Source organism: Lepidochelys kempii, chromosome 10, assembly GCF_965140265.1.
Source record: "Lepidochelys kempii isolate rLepKem1 chromosome 10, rLepKem1.hap2, whole genome shotgun sequence".
NCBI classification, from domain to species: Eukaryota; Metazoa; Chordata; order Testudines; family Cheloniidae; genus Lepidochelys; species Lepidochelys kempii.
In genome coordinates, this window is record NC_133265.1 from 35,551,333 (window position 1) to 35,574,132 (window position 22,800).

The window sequence follows — 22,800 nt, forward strand, 5'->3', positions numbered from 1 at the left end:
AGGGGTACCTGTGTGAAATGCTCTCACCAAGTCAGCCCACTGTATGGACTGGATGGAGTCTCCTTGGCATCCAGCCTCAGGTGAAGAGTTGGGGTGATCCAGCCTGGGTCACTGAGGCCAGTTTTGGGGTATAATCTCCTGGCCACTTACAGGCATCTCTCACTACAGCTATCTGAGGAGCAGCGATGACCCGGAGCTATGCACTGCCTTCACAAAAGAAGGATGAGGTCAGCCCTTCCACCTATTGCCTCTGGGTCAGTGACTTGGCTAGTTCCTATCATACCCCCTTTTAGTCTACTGCTTGCACCCTGTGCCAGTGTGCCCCTTGGGCCGCTGCCCAGACCCAGCAGTGTGGTCTCCTTGCAATGCATGCAGCAGCCTCTGTGATCACTTTCCGTTTGGTGTGAGCAGCAAACTCAACTCTTGTGTTGTGACTCCCGTGCCTTATTGTCGTACAACTCGTTTTCCAGAGTGAAACTTTTCTGCCTGTCACTGGGTGTGGTAGCCACTACCTGAGAGAGAGAGGGCTGAGATGGAGGAACTACCAGTGCAGTGATGCAGCATGACTGCATGTCTAACCAGGCACCTGAGTGTTACATCTGGAGCAGGTGATATCTGAGCTGCTCTCGTTAATGGCACTCTGAGAAAATCTAGGGGGGTGGTCTTGGAGTAGTTGTGGATTCCTTCCCCACCCACTTCACAGGGGTCAGCTGCTGGTCAACTCTGCATTGTGCGTTTCTCTTGGAGGGAGACCCTAGCTATAGCAAGTACGATGGATGCCATTGCTCGTGCTCTGGTCTGGATAGCCACACCAACTCCCTGAAAGCATCCATGTTATTTTGAAGTCTTGCCTTTTAGGAAGTCACCTGTTCCCCATGTGACCGTTTTCTTTGTTCATTGCTGCTGTGCTGGTTAAGTGCTGCTAAGGCTTTGTCTAAACACACTAGTTATACTGGAGTTGTGAAAGTGGCACAACTCCCTGTAGGGTCGAAACAGTTACACCAGTATAAAAGTGCTTACATACCCTGTATAGCTATTCCCATTTTGGAAGGGGAATAAGCTGCATTAGTATACAGCCGCTTTATACTGGTATAACTGCATCCACACCAGGGATTGTACCTGTATAACTATTTCATTAAGAAATCACTCTGAACTGAAGTAGTTACACCAATATAAAATCTGTGTACTGGTCTACAGTGGTGTAGACCAGACTATTTGTACTTTATATAGAGGGGCCTGGGGTGCGTGTGCAGACATTTGGGCAGTTCTCAGTTATTCCGATATCTATCTTTTTAGGTTTGTTTCTGATGCAAATACCAAATAACAACCTACTGCCTGTAATGCTCATCTGACCTCTCCACTTGCTTGAGGCCAGTTCCGAAACACTGGCCCTCCAAAACCTAGGACAGTGAATTGGAAATAAGGATGCAGTAAATAACTAGTTCAGGGAAACTCCAAACCCTGTAACCTGGAGGAAGGGTTCTCGGTAACTTTAGCTGGCTAACTTACAGATATTAAGTCTTTCGTTCCCTGTATCATGAAAGGAGGCTTGATAAAGCACAGCAAGGGCTTAAGAGCGGCTCTGTAGACTGGGGCAGGGATGCGGTATGGATGCTGCGCATAGCCCTCATCTCTCACATTGCAGGATAAGTTCTGTAGGCAAGATATTGCTACCTAGCTACCATAGGATTTTCTATAGAACCCATCACTCTGGCATCCAAATGTTCCCCAGATGAACTATAACTAAATCTAGATCTGCATTGCCCAAGGGATAGTGTCAGAGGGTGGGATGCCTACTTCTTCCTGCTCCGAGATCTGGCTCTTCCAGTCCCTGCCTGATGCATGCTCCCTCTGGTGACTCTGAAACTCCACATCTTATAGCAGCTGTTGGCTGTGTCCTGTGTTGATGGGCTAGCCCTTCGTCCACTTATCTCTGTGGCTTAGCTGGCATGCAATTACATACACTCCCTTTACCCTGTGGAATATCTTCAGTTTTGTACAGTGACATGGAATGCAATGTGTTTTAAAACCTCCACTGAAATACAACCATACCTGTGATCACTCTACCCACCATGGGGTAGCCTATTAGATGGGTTAGAGGAGGGGTGGGGAAATAGATGCTGTATAAAATGTAGTTAAATCTGCTCATCTCATTGATGGGGGTGATCCTCGACTCAGGAATTCACTTCCCCACTGATCTAACACAGCCAGCCTTTCATGACTGTCAGGGCACAGAGAAAGACCTGGTTCTTTATTCAGGCCTGCCTGAAAGAGCTGTGTAAACACGGTTTCTTTCGCGTAGTTTTTTGGTGAGTTTTTAGTTGACTTCATTCCTAGTTATTTCCAAACGTTGTAGCATTAAGTGACCGTAAGAGCAGCTGGTTCAGAAGGGGTGCATAGTTTGTAAATGGCAGTCAATACAGAGGATCTCTTCATTTTAGCGTCACTTTCATCTGGCTTTCCCTTGTTATTGCTCTAGCTGCTCCCCCGTTGATGCTGCTGTATGGAAAGATGGTGTCAGAAGCACTCATTGCACTGAATCAGGGAGATCTGATAAAGCAGGTCGAGTGAGGAGACAGTGCCTGGTTCTTACTCATGTTTATCTCTAGCTGTGAATGTCCAATAACAACAATCCTACCCTGCACAGGCTGGCACAGCCTCAAACGGGAGGATCGGCTCTTGACCAATCAACACTCAACTGTAGCAGGAAAGAGAAACTGTTTGTTTTCTGGCTGTAGGGGAAATTCAGAGTTAGGATAAATCTGTCTAAAACAGGAAATTTGTGTGCATGTCATCCAAGCAGCATTATTCTAATGAGAGTCTCGCATGCTTTCCTTTCATGGAATCTTCTTGTTAGACTCCAATGCCTATTAAATATATAGCACATTTGTAGCACACAACATAAAGCTTCCTGCTTATAATGCAACTGTTCTCAATAGGCAGACTGTAAAAGTGAGGCAAACCATTGGGCTGACCGAGATGATAAAGGGTCTATTGCAAGGACTATAAACACAGAGGGGGAAAGGGTTCTGGAAATTTAGACCTGCTCTTAAATGCTTGCAGAGATTGGATGCTGTGGCCTGGCTTGTCTTTCTCCTCCTCCCCTAGCCACATGAGGCACCTGTTTAAACTACTGCAGTGTTGCTAATGAGACCAGCCATGCCAGCTCACATGCTATTGTTAACTCTGTGCTCAAAATCTATCCACAATTGGCTAATAAACTGGAAAATATGAGCAGCCCTATTGCACCTCATTGAAGTAATGTTAATTGGCTTAGTAGAGCACCGGGTTTCCACAGTGTTTGTTTTTTGAAATTTGTGTACACTCAGCCCTGCTTAATCTCAGTTGGCTTGCGATCTCAGTGCTTATTCAGATAAAATGAACTTCCTACTCATAAATCAATGACAGAAATGGGTGCTGGGATTAGTTGCCACTTAAAAGGACACAGTCAGCTGCTTTTCCGTAGCTTTTAATTAGGATTTTGATTCCCCTTTCAAATCTGTATAATCCCCTGTCTTGAAGTTTGTTAGGCATGATAGATTTACTGTACCTGATCAGACAGTTGCTCTGTCTAGCCCTGGTGTCCTGCTTCTAGCTGTGGTCACTGCTTTACTTTTCACCATGCTGTAGACAGAAGAGGTGGAAACTTCTTTGACCTTAGCAGCAATGAGTTTATGACATGAAGCTGGCTTGAAACTGCTATTCCTATTGCTTGTGACCTTTTTGTGTGTGTCATACCCTGATTACAATCCCTCTGTGTCAATGTTGCAAAGTATTAGGAAGTGGTATTAAATGGAGCTCAAGCCAGCCTGGCTCTTGGCTTCTCCTCCCCCCACGACACCCCGAGATAGTCCAGAAACAAATCCCCCATGATCCCAGGTTATAGGGAGTTCAGATATGGAACTGAGAGATGTGGCATATGTGTAGCTCCTATGATGTTGTTAAAGGGGTGGTTTTAAGTATGTGGTTCTGATAATTGCCATTTAGTGACCCCACATTTGATGTACTCTGTAGAAAGGATCTTTCCTGGTAACGGGAACTTGGGTGCTCTCTTCTTGGCACATCACCACCTGTAATAGACTCTGCAGGGAAAATTTTACCCTCCTTTACAGCTCTCTACAAGAGATATTTATCTGGCCCCCATTACTGTATTATCTGAGCACCTCAAAATCTTTACTGTATTTATCCTTGCCCTGCCTCCCAGGGATGTTGCAGTTCTGTTGTCAGCTTCTCTGTGCCTTAATTCCCCCTCTAAGTGACTTGCCAAGAGCATACATTAAATTTATGGCAGAGCACGGAATTGAATTTTGGTCTCTGAAGTCCTAGGCTGGTATTCTAGCCATGAGGCCATCCTGCTCACAACCCTATTGATGTCCCAGAGGTTGTACAGGCTGTGAGGGGGTTTGCACAACTTTGTAACTGATCAGAAACTATCAACAGCATTCAGAGTAGCAGCCGTGTTAGTCTCTATCCGCAAAAAGAAAAGGAGTACTTGTGGCACCTTAGAGACTAACAAATTTATTTGAGCATAAGCTTTCGTGAGCTACAGCTCACTTCATTGGATGCATGATACAGCATTGTTTACTGATGCACAGTGAGCTGGAGTCTGTCCTTTCCCTAGCTGTGCTGGCTCTGCAGGGTTAACTGGTGGAAACGGCAGTGAAAACTTTGTTTTTTGTCACCAAGGCAGCAGTTACATGCAGGGCGCTGACTGTACAAGGAAGTGTCAATTTCTACCTGGCCACTTTTCAATTGAACCGCCCTTAAGCTGCTGCAGCTGCCAGCAGGGAAGCCTATGGGGCTACCTATTGTACCACAGGACCATTCAGACCGGTGCCTGCATGCTGTCATGGCCATGAAGTCTCAGGGCCTTATTTCAGCCTCAAAATATAGGGAGGAGAGGGTTGAAGGTGGTGGCGTTTTGTTGCTTAAACACTTTCCTGCCATCCTAGGGAGGCTGTTTGCTTTCCCAGTCCAGCAGCTGTGACTCCCTAAAGGCATCTGAGGATGGAAAGGAACGTAGCTGTTTCCCCTCCCCCAGTGTAGCTTCTTATTGAAGTCCTATCCACATCCTCTGGAAACCCACACTGCTTCGAACCCCTATGGCATCTTTCAGCCCTGGCCCAATGGAGCCAAACGCTTACTTATTTTATTTACATTTCCCCCTTCCCATCACTCCTCTACGCACAAAATAGACACCCATGCACATATACATCACATGCCTCTGTAACATGTACTCCCCTTGATCGCTGTGTGTGACCCTCCCCTTACCGTTATGATCCTCTTACACTAACACATACGCATTGTGTTACTCTTACACAGTCATACAACACCCCTTACACATACACCCCCTGTAGCTAAGACAGGGAGGGATAGCTCAGTGGTTTGAGCATTGGCCTGCTAAACCCAGGATTGTGAGTTCAATCCTTGAGGGGGCCATTTGGGATCGGGGCAAAAATTGGGGATTGGTCCTGCTTTGAGCAGGGGGTTGGACTAGATGACCTTCTGAGGTCCCTTCCAACCCTGATATTCTATGATTCTATACACTGGGTGACTCCATGACATAAACACTCTTGTGTAGCTATGCACAGCCTTACATACACATTACTATGACCCCCTTATATGCACACCCCCAGTAGCTTACACCCATCACTCTAAAACCCCTTACCCACACATCCTGTAACTATATACACATCAGTGTGTGACGCCCCCCTCCCCCTTACAGCATACCCAGGAGCAGATTTACCATGAAACAAACTGTGTGGTGGCATGGGGGCCCCCAACAACAGCCCCCCCCCCAAAAAATGCAGGAAAAATATCTGACAAACTGCCCTCAAATCCCAGCTGGTGCCGCAGCAGGGCTCAGGCAGGCTGTCTGCATGCCGTGGCTGCTGGCTCCATGCTGCTCCTGGAAGCGGCCAGCTGCTGCCATGTCTGTGCGCCCCTGGTGGGGGGGAGGAGGAGGAGGCGGCTCCATGCACTACCTCGGCCCTGGGCAGCGCATGGAGACTCGCCGCCTCCCTCCCCCCAAGGGGTGCACAGAGATGTGCCAGCAGCAGGGCTAAGGCGGCTCCCTGCCCCCTCTGCCTCCCTCCCTCTGCACCGCTTTGCTCCCGGAAGCGGCCAGAATGACCTATGGTCCCTGGGGTGTGTGTGTCTGTCCGTGCGCTGCCCCGCCCTGAGTGCCGACTCCACAGCTCCCATTGGCTGGGAGCTGCGGGGCAGCGCCTGCGGGCAGCGGCATGTGGAGACTACCCCCCCCCCCCGTGCCTAGGAGCTGCTGCTGGAGGGCTGTGGGTGCCAGTTGCTTTGGGAGTCATGCCACCTGAGGTAACCAACCCTGTGCCCCAGCCCAGAGCCTGCATCCTTTCCCCACTCAAGGTACCTCACTTTATTTTAGTTTATTTCTCATTACTTATAATAGAGGAGGAGGATGAAGGAGGATGAAGGAGGGAAAATGGGGTGTGTGTGTGGGGGGGGGAGAGATGAGAGAATTGGCTAGGTCCCCAAAAATGAAGCGGCACACAGGGCCCCCCTAACTCTAAATCTGTCACTGAGCATACCCCCAGGAGCTGTGCGCTCCCTTACACCCATCACTGTGTGACGCTACATCTTGCAGGCGCGAAATACACCCCCTCGCTGCCCCCCTGGCATCGCGCTTTGTTTCCAAGGTGGTGCGCAGCTGGCCCTGGGGCTGGAAGCATCTGCTCCGGCTTGGGAACCGCAGTGCGAGCTGTGAGCCATTCGGACCCTGGGCTCAGCCTGCGAGCACAGCGTTGTGGGGCCAGCCCTGCGCTCTCCCGTTTCCTCCTGCCGGGTAGCGAGTCCCTTGCGCCGCGTGTCCGGCGCTGCACGCTGCTCTTCCCAGGAGAGGGGTAGACGGCCGGGGGGATCTCCCGTGCGAGGCGAGGTGGCCGGGCAGTTGCAGCTGCTATCCTAGGGCACTGCCAGAGGCTCCACCTCCTCCAGCCGGCCCACAGTTTGTGGGGAAGAGGGTGCCCCCCCGCCTCCCTGCGCCCCCCGGGGGCTCGGAGCGGCTGCAGCCGAAAGGCGGGTGAGCGGAGCGACCCCACCCCGGGCTGGGCAGCGGCGGGAGCGAGCGAGGCGGGGTCGGTGCGGACCGCGCTGGGCTGTTGCGTTGCCCCGGGCGCGCTGTCTCCCCAGCGGGGCAGGAGCTCAGCGCGCCCACTCGTCGCTGGGAGCCCCGGAACGCTACCAGCCGCCCACCGGTAGCTCCGGAGCCCGCTTCGCTTTCCTTCCCGGGAGCCGGCGTGCCGACCCGAGCCACTTGTGTGAGCGAGAAGCGGAGCCTCGTGCACGCCTGGTCGGGATCGGCTTCGGCTTCGCAGCGGCGTGACCCCTGGAGCTGGCATTGCTGCAGCGATCCCGCCGCCTGCTGCTCTGGGCTGGCCGGAGAGTGCCCTTCATGGGAGAGCTTCACCCCTCGGTCCTCCCGCGCTGTGAGTGCCTGCCTGCCGGCTGGCTGGCTCACTTCTTCTGGAGGCTGCTGCTGGTGGCTTTGGGGAGGGATGTGTGAGCGAGGGGTGATAAGTGGGTGATAGAGGGTATGTGAGGGAGTGGTGGTAGGGGTAATTTACTTCCAAAAATCAAATCAGTTTGTTTTGAAAACAGTATTTCCGGAGCAATTAACTGTACCACTCCAAACCTAGTCATTACTGCACTTTAAAACCCACAAAGAAAACACATAGGTGCTTAACTATTATTCATTTCTACTAGCTAACCCCCCACCCCATTCTTCCTTGTGTTGCCCCTGTGTCCTGGAGCAAATGAAATCGATACAAGTACAAATAAGATCAATAGAAGAAGTGCCTTCTTCACTAGGAGGAAAAATCTGCTGTCCCCCAGCTCCAGATGTCCAGGAATTTCCTAACTAGGGAGTGGAAGCCTGTGTTTGTTTTCTCCCCTCCACCTGTGTGAAGTTTTCTGTGGCTTGCTGTATCACTTGCTAAATATATTTAACACACATTATTTACCCTTCTGTGTGCCCTCTCCACCTTTGGAGTTTTACAAATCACTGAATGTGAGATCCTTAGTATTCAGCACTTATATTGCACTTTACCTGTTTTCACACTGCTGCAAAGAATTAACTAATCATGGCTAAATACCCATGTGAAGTAGCATGTAATTATTAGAACTTGCATTCATTTTTAAAAAACACCACTTATTTTTCTGAAGGGCAAATGGTGGGTTGGATTATTAAGCCATTCCCTGACCACCACTGTTCTAGACATGGGAGCCGGCATGAGTTCTGCATAAAGTTGAAATGAGGAGGCATCCAATGCTGACACTATGATCCTGCTCTTGCTTGTTTGCAAACTGGATCTCACATTTTTTTAACAACAGGGTTTCCTGTTGGTTAAAGGGAGGGCCATTCTTAGTGCTGAGGGGTCCAGCCCAAGATGAGGTATTTAATGCTTTGCCCAAAGCAATCCGATTTCACAGTGCTGACAGAAAAGTAGCCCAAATAGCGTTAGAGACAGCTCCAGCTTAGCTAGGTTATCCTGACCCTATATATAGATCTCTTCCTTCACCCAACTCCACCCACCACAGAGGTTTACTGAGTAGTATTAAACCAGGATTCCATCATCTCTGTTTCCCAAAATACATTTGTATTCAGGGTGGCTGATCAGACTTCCTGTAACAGACCTGGAGGGGCAGGGGAGGAGGAATGGGACAGGGCAGCAGTAATATGCTGGATGCCAGCTGCTTGCATCATTGCTAACTTATCTTCCACCTAGCAGAGTCTGGGGAGTTAAAACTTGCATGTCCCTGAGGCTTTCTCTTATAGAAGGGGGAAGAGGAGTGGCGTGGCCTTTTCAACTTGGGTGAGTTGCTGAGGAAATGATTTCAAATGAGACTGTTGAGTTGCTTTATCTGGTTGTGCAACTCTGTGCTCAGAAAGATTTTTAATGTTAGATTTCCTTCCCATCCTTTGCTTGTGTTTTAATTTGGTGAATCATTAGTGTCTGCATTTTTCTGATCTCAATTTCCCTCTTGCCTGTTAAAATTTGAATCCTGGAGGGGGAAAAAGTTTCAGCCTACCAGCCCTGTAGGTCATGTGCCAAACATTCTCTGTCCCTTCAGCTGTTTAGCCAAAGTGGCTGCTGGAACATATAGGAGAGTAGCACTGTTGAAGTTATCAACAGCTGAGGCAGATGCAAAACAGACCATGTCTCAAATCTGACCTACCTTTAAAATTATACTAATCTTAGGAGAAATGTCCTCTGGATGTTAAGTATCTTTCTTTGTTTTTTATTCCACCTCCCCCCACCCCCTGGAGGGAAAATATAACTTCTTACAACTTAACTACTCGGATGGCAGTTATTGAAGGGAAAAAAAAGGGACCATTTTTGCCAGTCCCCCAATAATCAATGAGTTTCTCGTGTTGGCAGCAATGTACCAGAGCCGTGCTGCCTTTTGGTAATGCAGATGCACAGAATCTGTGCTGGCCAATTAGGGAGACAAAAATCAAGGAAGGGCAAAGAAATAATTATTCTCAGACTTTTTTTTTTCTTTAACCGATCATTACAGACCATAGAGAATAAAGAAGAAACCATTTAAAAGGTGGTTAATAATATCCATTTAATAACTAATGCATTTAGTTTTGGTGCTAAGCTTCTAGCAAAACTGCACCTGTTGCAAGAGCTCCAGTGTTCTGAGGTCTGCTATCCACCGAGACCTTTCTTGATCCCCTGGAACAATCCTGGGAATGAAAAACTGTATTTTACAGTCTTTGTTTCAGTCTTTTATTGTACTAAGCTGCTTCTTCATGAAGGTCTTCCTACAATTCATTCGCCTCTGCAAATCCTGGTGGGTAATTGAATAAGCTCTGCTTTGAAATTTTTCCCCCTCCTTGTTTCTTCTTTTTTACTCTGATAAATGTTCCCTTGATCCTTTTCCTTCTTACACAAATTCAGACTGTAAGATCTTTATTTTTCCTTAAGAAAAGGTGTGTGTCTGTGTGTAATATAATATAGTCTTTGAAGACCAAAGGAGAAAGTAAATGTTCCTATACTTCTATTTTGTGGAAGTTTGATGCAGTAAATTGTGAAAATTGGAAGAACAAGAAAGAAGAAGGGCTGCCCCTTTTTGTTGTTGAATGTTTGTTAGAAATCTAGTCTACCTGGAAGGGTGTAAATGTTTCACATTTTATTCCACTATGCAAAAAATGGTTGAGGAAAATTTACCAGCCTAGGCACAAAATCTGCTTGCCATCCCTTTTAGTATGATGATGCTGAAAAAAAGGAATGAAACTTTATTCCTTTAAAAAAAACAACCAAAAAACACCTCCTTGTCCTAGACCAGGGGTTCTCAAACTAGGGGTCAGGACCCCTCAGGGGGTCACAAGGCTATTACGTGGGGGGTTGCGAGCTGTCAGGCTCCACCCCAAACCCCGCTTTGCCTCCAGCATTTATAATGGTGTTAAATATATTAAAAATGTGTTTTTAATTTATAAAGGGGAGTCGCACTCAGAGGCTTGCTGTGTGAAAGGGGTCACCAGTAAAAAAATTTTGAGAACCGCTTCTCTAGACAAACAGACAAGTCCTACTTTTCAGGGTTGACTTAATTGGCTTGTCAGATTTTCAGAGTTTGGGGCCTTCAGAAACCCTTTCTGTGCTAGTCGTTCCCAAGAGCTGGTGCTTCAGGTGTTGTGATTGGGACTCTACGGTTTATCCTTAGATTCCTTTATCTTAATGACAATCCTCTGTGCTTGGCTCTGCTCGGTTGTCTTACACCAACTGCGCTTCCTGGTGGGTTGGGAACAGTAGAGTAGGTGTCCACAGGCATTGTCAATCACACCCAAAGTACAGTTGGGTGTGGTATAGCTGCCCCCCAAATTTAGGGAGCTAGGAGTCTAGGGTATTTAGCCAAAGGAAGCCTTCATGAAACCACCCTGCGTCTCCCACCTCCAGATTGGGATGGACTGGCCTGTTAAAACAAAACCTCCCCATCCCCAATAAACTCTGGAACTGTCTTGTTCAGAGAGTTCATTAGCAGGTTTTGGGAATCCCAGTGGTGGTGGTCTATATCATACCTTGTTTCTTTCTCTTCCTTTCCTTTCCTTTCCTTTCCTTTCCTTTCCTTTCCTTTCCTTTTTTTTTTTTTTTCCTTCTTTTGATCAGAACCGACCTCCCTTTCTACAGTGTTGGGATCTTTACGCCAGTCCATGCCGCAACACCTCGCCCCTTTCCACTGGCTCGGACCTAACCTAGGATAAATCTTGGCGTGATCTGGGTAGGGGGGAACCATGGGGAGCTCTGCCTCATCGCTGGCCGCAGAGACGGAGTCGGACCATGGCTTCACTAGCCCACCCTACCCGGGGCACCCGGTTGCGAGCTGGTATAGGAGTAGCCACAGTGGCCCTGTTTGGGAAAGTGCCCTTATAACACGGCAGCATCAGCACTTACAGCACCGGGCACGAAGGTAAGAAAGAGGAAGGAGCCTGATTGCATACCTCTCAGCTGTGCCCTGAACCCAGGACAGTAATTTGGGGCTAAATTACCTTCTGCTCTGCTTGGCCCTGGTGCTGAGTTAGCTTTACTGAGGCCAGATCTTGGTCCAGTTGAAATCTGGGGCCAAATTCCTGTTGACATCAGTAGGGCCAGGCTGGGTCCTTTTTAAAGAATAGCTGATGTCTCAAGGAAAACCTTGTGCATGTCTATCCCAAATTTCCCTGCTCCTTTTAATTGCAAAGCTGCCTTCATGAGAACGGGCTCTCGATTCCTTTAAGCATTGGCCCTGGTCCTGCTGCGTATGGCCCCTCTTCTTACTTGTGACTTCCCAACTGGTTGCTATAGAAGTGATGACGGTATCACAAATGGAGGATTATGACTCCAGGTTGGTGGGGATAAGCAGCAAGAGTCCATGAACTCCTAAGAGCAAGATATGGTGTTTTTGTGCTTCTGCCCTTGGCAAGAAATAACAAGAGGAAAATAAAAATCAGACACCAAAAACCAAACCGGCCTCAGAGACAATTACCTCCGAGGGGAACTTGTCCCACATCACCAATCCCCCCAGCTCCAGCGAGATCTGCAGATCAAACTGCAGCTGCAGCTGAATCACTATACGTCCCACTATCTTTTCTCCCCGTGAGCTGCTTGCAATTAAGATTTTTCCTCCTATTAGGTGGCTGGTGTCCTATATTTAGTCTCTTGCAGGTTGAGAGGTATGTTGAAAGCATCTAACAGTGTGCTGCCCGGGGATCCTTGGCTATAAAGGCTGCTGTGTTTTGTGCTAATAATATTTGAGCCTCTGATTAATGCTTGCTTTTTATAGCTTCTTGGCTTGTAGGGTGACTGTACCAGCCTGAGTCTGTATAGAGACTGTAGGAGTAGCAGCTTGCTTCCAAGCGTCTCTGAGCTGTTCTGGCTTCACTCTGAAAGTGTTTGCTGTGATGACAGTGTTTGTGTATGTCGTGTACCTGTCTTTTGCCCACTGCTGTAAACCCCAGTGAGTTTTTTTTGCCCTGCTTCGTGTCATCTGGGTCTTGCTGGCACAGACACGGGGAGACCCTGGGGCAAACAATTTCATGCTGTGCTCCTTCACAGCTTTGCCTTGGGTTTCCTATAAGCTGGCAACTGTGTAATTTAATCATTTGTTACCTTTGCTCTCAGCCATGTGACCAGATTCCCAGCAGTGCTCCAGGGGGCTTTAAAAAGGCCATGTCATGTAGTCTGTGCCATTATAGCTGTGCCACCAGCCTCTGGGGATGGCCTCTTGTTAGCTTGTTTAGATTTCAAGTGTGTACCTTCTATGTCTGTGCAACAGTTGTTCTTCTCCCAGTTTAAATGCTTGCTTCTCATCTATACTGCATATCAGGGTTCTGAAACTGAATTTCCAAACCTCTCACAGGGGAGAGAAACAATGGCACAAACAACCGTTCATCCTCCGGCTGAAACTTCTGAGCGGCATACGCTGGAGAGGCAGGAGCCAGGGTCCGCCGGGCTGAGCCGGTCTGCTGCTCGTGGGCCTGCGTGATACGAAAAGGCAATGTGTGCTACTCTTGTAGAAGATCTGACTGATCTAATTCAGTGCAGCATTTGATTCATATTTTTGAGGACTTGAGAACCGGTGTGGTGAGGTGGTGCATTGTGGGATACTGGAGCATGGATGTAAATTTCCTAACTGGTCAGCCTCCATGGTGGAAAAGGTGTAATGGATGTGGTGCTCAAGAGGAGGAACAACTGGTTTCCAAGAGATAAAGCCGGTGTCTTGTTAGGGGAGCTGTATGAGAGCTGTGTGTTTCCGGCTAGAGCAGGAGTACAGAAATAGCCCCCTTCCCCCACCACCAAAAAAAAGGTAGACTGTGGCTCTAGCAGGCAGGTAGATCTCCAGTTGTGATCCACCAAGGAGTTCTTGCGTGGGAAGAATTTGCTTTTAGGCAGCAGTTCCAGAGCTAGGTTCAGAAGCCCCAATGAAATTAGACAGTCTTTCAATCCATACATCAAAGTACCCACAGTTCCCATCTCAAGGCCTGTGGAACAACGATATTGAGCAAAGGCAGCTGCTAATCTGTATCCAGAGCAGGGTGGATGAATACACTCTTCTAATAAATAAATAAATAAAACAAACCCGAGCAGACGGCGTCGGCTCTTGCCTTTGAATGTCCTATCCCCTGGAGCCCAGCAGAGCAGGAAGGAAGTACAGTACTGCACAGTCAATCTGAGGCTGGAGTGAAGTTCTAGGATTGACTTGATTTTGCCTGCTGATTTCCTGCCTGGGTACAGCCAGCTTCTGAGCTAATACATTGGTCTATGTAGTCCAGCGCAGAGCAAAGGACTCTAGCTGCCTTGTGTAATCTGAATGAACACTGATCTGTTTACTCAAAGAAAATTGCTTGGTAGGTGGTGATTGTGAGTAAGGTGTGGGGGAGAGCAGAGACTTGCAGTGTGGTGGGGAGGGAGGAAGAGGTGCCTTCCCCCTTTAGGGGTTTATAGGCTGGAATGAGGCAGGCACTGTGTTTAAAGATGCTGATACTGCAGACTGGGTAGGCCTCATGTTTGGCATTCCTCTTATGCTCAAGACAGAAGGACCTGAAGGAAAGAAAAGGGTGGCCCAGTGGTTAGAGCGCTGGCTTAGAAGGTGTGAGAAGGCCCTGCTCTGCGTAAGTTTTCTGTGTGATGTTGGGCAAATCAGTTAGCCTCTGGGCCTCAGCTCTCCATCATGGAGAGGGGGTAACAGTGCTGCCCTGCCTCCCTGGGAGTTGTGAGGCTGTGTATTGCTAAAGCTAGCGAGGTGCTGTGAGCTACCTAAGTGCCTTCTATAGAGTTGGAACCCCTGGGGTTTGAGGTTATTGTTCTGTTGTTGAAATCTCTGATTAGCTTGGAGTCACCTTTGCCTGTGATTTCATCACATCTTGGAAGCTAAATGGAGCTAGGCCGAGTCAGTCTTTGGGTGACAGTTTTCTATGGATCATTTAGGTGCTGGTATTGGTGGCTCGTTAGGGTGCAGTCTTCCATCAGTATTGAACTAGGGTTGGTCTTAGAGGGCTCCGGACTGTCTTTGCAGTGAGACTTAAGAGAGGTTGTGGTTGCTTGTCATGAATTCTCATGGCATTTTTCACAAAGAGAGGTAAAAAAAATTCTTGCTCAATTCAAACTTGAGTAATTGCATTCTGCCTCTCTGAATTCCCCCCTGTAATTGCAGACTGATATGGTACCTTCTGTACTAATCTGTTGCGTTGCTGTGTGCTGTTAAATAGCTGATGTGTTATACCCCAGAGATGACTGTATTTTAGTGGTTTACTGGTGGCTCCTGTGTGTAGACACCTCATGAAGCAGTTTGGACGGATTTCACTGTGAAAATGCATTTAATTTAACACTGAAAATTTCTTTTCGTCACCTGTGTTACCAGTCTTCCTCTTTTGAGGAAGGTTGTGGTGAGACAACTCCCAGTTGAATCTGTTTTTTTCTGGTCCCCTCGACTGCAGCCAGTTTTGTTCTAGCCCATAGCCCCCAGGGCTCTGTGAAAAGCTGGAGCGGAATTCTGCAGCACAGTCTCTTGACTTTTCCAAGCACTGTAGAAATTCTAAAAATTCTGCTGCAGCATCAAATACATTTTTAAAAGGCTTTTACTGAATTAAATATTGGTGGGCCCCAATCACTGTAGGGAGCAGAGCATGACTTCTACTGAATTTTTGGCTCAAAAGACATTAGTAGTCAGACCACCACCCTTGCAAGGGAGGTGGTATTCTCTCCATTTTACAGATGGGGAAACTGAGGCACAGAAGTGGGGGTGGTGGGGGAAAGTGATTTATCCACAGACTGGGTGTGCCAAAACCAGGATTAAAATACAGGAGCACTCCTGCGCTTCATCCACTAGACAACACCTCCCCTCCTTATGGCCAGTGATCATGCTGGCTGCTTGGCAAGGAGCTGGCTTAGCTGTTGTTAGTTGGCTGAGAGACAGCGACCTCTGCTCCTGCCAGCAGCGGCTTGGGCAGTGCTGTCACCTACAGCCACAAGCTGCTTCGGGGTTCTCTCCAGTCCTGCAGAGATCAGCATGGTCATCACCAAATCTGGAGCAGCCACAGTGGCCTGGCTAGCATTGGACAATTGGCTCTCCTGGGTGGGGTTCTGCAGGCTCTGTGCTTTTGCCCTTGCTGCTCAGCATGCCTACAAGGCCATTGGGAGTGTTAACAAGTGGTGAAGGATGGCTGTAAACTCTCCAGATTTCTTAATTTGCACATGGTGCCGTTAGCTGATCATTGATCTCAGCGGTGTTCTGCATATTAACCGGGGGAAGGCAGCCAAATCTCTGGTCCTCTCCCATCCTCTGGTGTCCCAGCACATCTCCATGCACTGGGTTACTGGGTGGTTTTATTTAGGGAGATTAGCAGAATTTATATTGGTCATTATTGAAGCTGGTGGGCTGTACCTGCACATGTGTGTCACCCGAGGTGGAGGTTTGGGGGCTGGAACTTTAGAGATGTAAATGGCTTTACCCCGAAAGGGCGCTGGGAGGGTTGGCTGGTCACACTTTTCACACTTTACATTTTGAGGCAGAGAGGGGAAGTGACTTTTCCAAAGTCACAGAAAGGAGTTAGCGCTTGGCTACACTTGCACGTTACACTGCAATAAAGCCTCCTAGAGTGCTCTACCTTACTCCCCGTCCACACTGGCAAGGCACGTACAGCGCTCTAACTCCCTGGCTGGAGCGCTCCTTATACTCCACCTCCACCAGAGGATTAACGGCTATTGCGTACTGGGTGAGACCTGCAGGTCCAGTGTACACGAGGATTTACGTTACAGCGCTCCGATTGACCTCTGGAAACGTCCCATAATCCCATTAACTGAAGTGGCCTCTCTTGTCTTTTTTCAGAGTAACAGCTGTGTTAGTCTGTATTCCCAAAAAGAAAAGGAGTACTTGTGGCACCTTAGGGACTAACCAATTTATGCTCAAATAAATTGGTTAGTCTCTAAGGTGCCACAAGTACTCCTTCTCTTGTCTTTGTTGTGAACTTGGGAGGAATGTGGAATTGGCCCTTTCAAAGCTCCATGTAAAAAACCAAACAGCTAATGTTTGCTTTGAGTGAGTGAGTGAGAGAGAGAGGCGTGGGAAGGAGGGGGGTCTGTACTTACAAGTCAGTGTGCTGACACACTCTCAGCCCCCCCCCAAATCCCCCCCCACATACACACAACACACTCCACCCCACCCCCTCCCCATTTGAAAAGCACATTGCAGCCACTTGAATGCTGGGATAGCTGCCCATAATGCATTGCTCCCAATGCTGCTGTAGATGTGGCCACACCAGTGCGCTTTCAGCTCTCAGTGTGGACAGACTGGAGCGCTTTCCCTGGTGTGCTCTCCGAAGGCTGGTTTAGCCCAAAGCGCTCTACAGCTGCAAGTGTAGACAAGCGATTACTGGCAGAGTCTGGGTCAGTCTTATGAGTTTCCTGGCTTCCATCCCATTTGCTCAGACCTTGAGCCGTGTCTCTGTGTAGGTAAAAATGATACGATCACTAGTTTGGGACATTTCTCCAGGTCTTGTGTAAATAAGCTTATATGGGAAATTTGGCTCTAACCGATGTTTTTGTAGGAGAATTTTTGTGTGGAGTTATGAGGATCTATTAGTCTCTCTAGCAGCCCAGTGGATTTTGGCCTGACTCAAACAGAGCCAAATACCTCATTCCCAGAGGCTACAACTGCCTACTGGGTGGCTCATGTTTTTTGAGAGCTCCCTCACCTCAGTTCTACATGGACCAGGGTTAGACCTGCCAGAAACTTTTTATTATTTTCCCTCTACTCTTTACCTCCCTAAACTCCCCTCTTCTCATCTCGTTCTCTGAGCCATTTAATTTGAACAGCACAAACCAGGGACTGTGCTGTGAGGTGGGAGGTTCAGTTAGGGATGTCAGGGGTATATTTCCAGAGCTTCTGGATATGAGTGGAGCCACTTCTGTGCAGCACCAGCCAAAACCGGCTTGTGCGCATGGGGATTCTGGAATTGGCGAACTGCTTCCAGGTCTCTCAGACTGGGCTCAAAGAGGCCCCGAGCTAAGATGCGGCTGGAGAAGACCTGGCTCTGGTTTGACTCATGATGTGTCTGAGTTGCAGCAGATTATGCTGCTTGTTTCCATGTGTGGAGCAGGGAAGAGAGACCCTGTCTCCCAAACCGTAATGGTACAGACATGGCCTGCGTGTCTCTGGACACCCTTCCTGCTCATGCTAGACATGGGGCCAGGGTCTTCACTTCTTCTCTGCTTCCCTCTGGGCTGTCATCTGGCTGGGATCCGTCTGTAATGCCAGTACTGGGACACCCCCCCCCCCCCAGCAGCGGGTGCTATGTTAGTAGTGAGATGGGCACGTCTGGCTTAGCTCTGTGCGCTTCGCTGTTATTCCCTCTGGGAATCACCATGGTGTTGAACTTCAGCTGGGACTTGGTGGAGTAAGAGTGTTGCTCGTTGCCACGGATACCATCTAGCTGGGAATGCTGGGTTGTAACTCTCTGTGTGCCAGGTCTCTCTGAAACACATGGTGCTCGGGGTGATATCTTGGCTTCCTTGTGGCCCCCCAGCTGCTCCTGAGACATCCCCAGCCTTTCAGTCACACCTGTATGTTTAGCACACAGGCAGCTTGACCCGGGCACTAGTCTGCAAAGCCTCTTGGTTGTTTAAATTGTTGCTATTTTGAACATGTTGCTCTGGAGCTGTGGAGAGCTCGAAGGACATACTTGGGAGGTGGGGCAGGGTTGTGGAGTCCATGCATGTGCACCATAGTGCTGGTGACTGGTGGTGGCATGGTAGCTCTGGAGACTGATGTGCTCAGTTTGCCCACAAACAGGTAGCAGCAGCAGCAGCAGCACCAGGACAGGGTTCCCCCTTGTGCTGCCCTCGCAATAAGCCCGGGACAAAAAGGGAGTCTGGTGTCTCTGGCCCTGGTGGGGTGAATTCTGGGAGGGAGGATGCTTGTTCACTGGGGCCTCAACTGAGCCATACATAGGTCGCTGAACAGCCCTCCAGTGGTAATGGAGTTCAGGCCCTACCAACCTGGGCGGGATTCCAAGCCAGGACCTAGAAGTGAAAAGCTATGTATCCTTTTTCCAGGGCAATGGAAGGGTTTTATAACTTTTCTTTCCTGTGGCCCTCCCCAGGAATCTGCATGTGGACTCAGAAAGTGCATGGTAAGGGCTAGCCCAGTGCAAAATCTAATAGCTGCATTTAGAGCCCATGGATTGGATTTCGAAAGCAAATATTGAGGCCCTTTGCCTGGGCTCTGGCAGCACAGAGCTCTGCTGTAGTGCAGTAGAGAAAGCACAGCTGGCCTGTGTTTTAAATAGTGTTAATGTCAAGATGCTCACCATTGGTGTAGCAAGAGACCAGTGGCTTTGCCACTTTCTCTAGGTTCTTTCTGCACCCATCGGTGTGATATCTGATATCTGCATGTACACGCAGATCTGTGGCTGTCTCCCAGTCTGCAGATGCCTTGATGGTTTTGCTTTACAGAAGCAGGTTAGCATTTTGTTATGAATACACTCAGGTCCATGGTCCTGTCCTCATGATCCCTTCCAGAGCGAGTCCAGAGCTGTGGGCTGGTTATCAAGGAAGCAGTCTCCTGTGTGTGTGAAAGCTGCTCTGGCAGCTGGTGGGTCCCCCATGCCACTGGAACTGCTTGCTGTACCCCCTTGGGGAGGGGTCTGGAGATGGGTTTGGAGCATTCTGGATGCATTTCTCCTCATTGATACCTGGACAAAAGTCCTTAGGGATTTGGGGGGCAGGGAAAGGAGAGGGAATTGGCGGGAGGGGGAAGAGCAAGCACTAAAAAAAGAGAGCTCTGTTGAGTCTCCCCTGAACAGCTCTGTTAGTTTCACTGCAAACTTCTCTGCTGCCTGAAAGGAAACAGGTTTGGAGCGGAAGTGTGGACCAGTATTTTAGGGCAGATCATCCCGAAGGAGCTCTGGGGCCGCCGAGAGACATCGTGCACAGCTGCCTCTCAGAAGTAACTATGGAATTAATATGCTGGCAGCAGAAAGGGGGAACCTGCTGAGCTCCCAGGCACGGTTCAGCCACTTCAAGGAAGGCAAAGGTAGGACGATTCCCCAGAGGTCATGCTAAGGGCTGGGGAAATAAGAGAGCCAATATTGCGCCAGCAGAGTGCTGGGGAATGTCTGCCCCTCTGAGAAACTGGCTGTGTTAACCCTTGCACTCCCACTGCAATGTGTCCCAGCAGCCAAGGGTAAGGGTGACCGAATCGCGGGCTTTCAGGTGACAGCTGATCACAGCAGAGGTCAGGCAGGAAGCTTCTTGGATTGTTGGGTGGTTGTTTTTGTTTTGCTTTGAAGCGTCAGGTATGGGCCGCTGCAGGAGGCAGGATGCTGGATTTAAGTGTGATCTGGTCTGACCTCACCTACGCTCCTACAGAATGGAAAGTCAGGTCTTGGTTAACAAGATGATTGAGAAGCCAACAGAAGAACATTTAAAAGGTAGTGATTTTTCCCTGCCCCTGAGTCCCTGGGCAGCTCATGGAGTGGGATAGAAGGGCTCTGTCAGAACTGCATTCAACTCATCTCAAGCTTGTTTGCTGTACCTGGGGGAAACAGACTTCTGGGCCATGTCCGTTGCAAGTGGTCCATCTGAATCCAGGGTGAGATGGCCAGTGTGATGGGGAGGGCAACTGTTCTGGGGGTCGGGGCACAACAAGAAAATTGATCAGGACTGGGAGAATGAGGTGTCAGTGCTTTTGGAATGTAAAAGTCCTTGGGCTGTAGATTACATTGTGCATCTGTGCTCTGCTCTGAGTGAGGCCTCGCCGCTGCATTGTTCCAGACCTTCTTCCCTCTAGTGCCTAGCCTTCCCAATAACTGCTAGGGCACCTTCCCCCAGGACTACAGCTGCCCAGTGACCCACTGCAAGCCTCACCAGGCCTCCAGGCACAGTACTAGCAGAGCACAAATAATGCAGCTGGTGAGGACTAGCTAACAGAACATCCCGTCATTCATGCCAGAAATGGTCTCTCTCTGCATCCCTGGGAGTGGAACTGAAGTCGGCAATGACGAGTTATGAAGAAACCAACTGAAGGGGGTGGGGGGGGGGGAAGAGCCTGTGTTACAGATGGCTTGTACTAGGTGGAAGCTCTTCTCTGGTATAGCAGGTTATCAAATCCAGCAGCAAAGTGCCTGCAGCCCCCGACTGGAAGGTTACGCACACATTCACTTTGAGATCTGTGTCTTTGCTGGGCGGTTCACCCCAAATCTGTACAGGGTGTGGCCCTGGTGTTTCAGGGTGTACACTACATGCCTCCTTGCCCTGCCATTTACCTCCCTCCCACGCCCAGACATACTGACAGAGCTTCACAGAAAGGTACAGCTGTTGGATTGGTGCCAGAACCACGCAAAGTTTGTCCTGTGGAAGGCCAGCCTGACAACTTGTTGGGAGCCTGAGAGCTGCCTCTGCCTTGTGTACAATGGATCAGATTGCAGCCCCCTCATCTTCAGTGCAGTGGGTAAGACCCTGGAGACTACAGCTCCCAGCATGCAGTGCTCAGAGTGGCAGTGCTTGCTGGGCCCTGTGGTTTCCACAGGCGCCCGCCTTTGTTTTAAAGACAATGGGTGCACCAGTATCAGTTTGGTGTCTCACTCCCATTGACGGTTAGTGAGAGTTTGTGTCTTCGAAAATCTCACCGAATGGCTATTGTGGTCTCCCTTAGAGCCTGGTGGGAGCTATACATTGGTCTGCCCAGGCTGGATTGTGATGCAAGCAGTTTCTTTCCAGCTGACCCTTGGCATGATGAGAGTGCCTCCAGATAGCCATGCAGGCCAAAAGCAGAATGGCAGGAAAGCAGCAGCTTCTTTCCCCTGAGCCAGAGGAGGCGGTGTCTCCATTCAGACTACATTTAGGGGACTGAGGTTGTGTGCACAGGCAATTCTGTGCTTATTCTGGTCCCTGTGCTGAGGGTCACGCAGCCTTGGCTGGAGTAGGGAGTCTCATCAGACCATAGCTGCTTGTTGTTAACATGCTAGGAAGCTGAGTGAAGAGTCTTTCACAGCTGTGTTGCCGGGTGGCTTTAGTGTGTGTCTGCAGAGAGGGATAGATTTAGAAGCACATAATGCTTCTGGGGGAGTTTAAAAAAAATAATTAGCACGAGCCCTGGGATTCCATCCTCTGGCATGAGACTGCTTGATCATCAGGATTGTCAACGTATTGACAGCAGCTTCCCCGGCCCCGAGATGCCATGGCGGTGGGTGAATTAGGCATGACGCAGAGCACGTGGACAGTACAGAATCTCCTAATGAGCAAATAAAATCGGGTCACGATGCTCTGGTTCACTGCAGTCATGTAGACACTTCCCACTCCCTTGGAGTGCGAGTCTGAGTGCTAGAGCCAGCCTGGAGGATGCGGGGGGGAAGCGTCTCAGCTTGCTCTGTGTGTTTAATAGGCTGTCTGCAAGTGTACTGTCCATAGTAAGGTGGCTGAGCGGTCACAGCAGTCGACAAGCCCCATCTGTCATGTGTAGTGTTAAGTCTCTTGCGGGCAGAATGCTGACTCTCTCTCTCCTTCGTCTGTGACCCATGGGCTGGCAGTGGTGCTGCTTAGCTTTCCCTCCCTCCCCTCAGAGTGTGCACATGCCAGCTTGTGCCAAGACTACTCAGGAGGGGGAAGTCCTTGGCAGGAGGGGCAGGAGATGTGCGTTTAAACAGGCTGCAGAATTTGACCTGCCTTAACTCCTTAATCGTGGAACTTTAAAAAAAAAATAAAAAAAAATCCAAGAATGATGACGTGCCTGGATTTATTTAGCAGCTGTGTGCATGGGGGATGGGATGGGAGGGAGGACTGTAGGGTTGGAGGAGAGCTTGAGCTGTGGGGGGTGGGGTGGAGAGTGGAAAATGCAGTGATCCGGGGAGCCCAGGGTGAGGGCAGGCCGGTCAGTACACCACACAGCTGCCCGTGGCTACCAGTCAGCCGGGAGAGAGGGAGGGGAGCTGCAGGTGGGGGGAGCAGGCATTGTATAGTGAGGGGTGTAGTGCAGTGGGATTGCCTGGGAATCAGATTGTTCCTGGTGTGCTGTTTCTATGGCACTTGGCAATTAAGGGGTTAATTGGTTATGGTTGGACAGTTGGACAGCTGGATTCTAGCTATTTAGCTGCTAACTTGAACAATCGTACTCTGAAGGAGGCAGTAAACAGTGTCAGAGTAACAGCCGTGTTAGTCTGTATTCGCAAAAAGAAAAGGAGTACTTGTGGCACCTTAGAGACTAACCAATTTATTTGAGCATAAGCTTTCGTGAGCTACAGCTCACTTCATCGGATGCATAAAGATGAAGTGAGCTGTAGCTCACGAAAAC

At 49.2% G+C, this 22,800-nt stretch overlaps 1 protein-coding gene across 5 annotated transcripts in view; it reads left to right on the forward strand.

Annotated features, from left to right (window-relative positions):
• CAPN15 (calpain 15) overlaps nt 1–22,800 on the forward strand; it is a 95,754-nt gene that overhangs the window by 12,864 nt on the left and 60,090 nt on the right. For 2 of the 5 annotated variants that reach the window (XM_073362856.1, XM_073362857.1), the window contains exon 2: nt 11,145–11,445. The exons of 1 other annotated variant lie outside the window; for it this stretch is intronic. In XM_073362856.1, coding sequence (XP_073218957.1) covers nt 11,270–11,445 — 176 coding nt within the window. In that variant the 5' untranslated portion in view covers nt 11,145–11,269. Of the gene's footprint in view, nt 1–6,276; nt 6,382–7,374; nt 7,461–11,144; nt 11,446–22,800 lie in introns of those variants that run through there. 2 more of the 5 variants (XM_073362859.1, XM_073362861.1) reach the window with 2 other exon arrangements.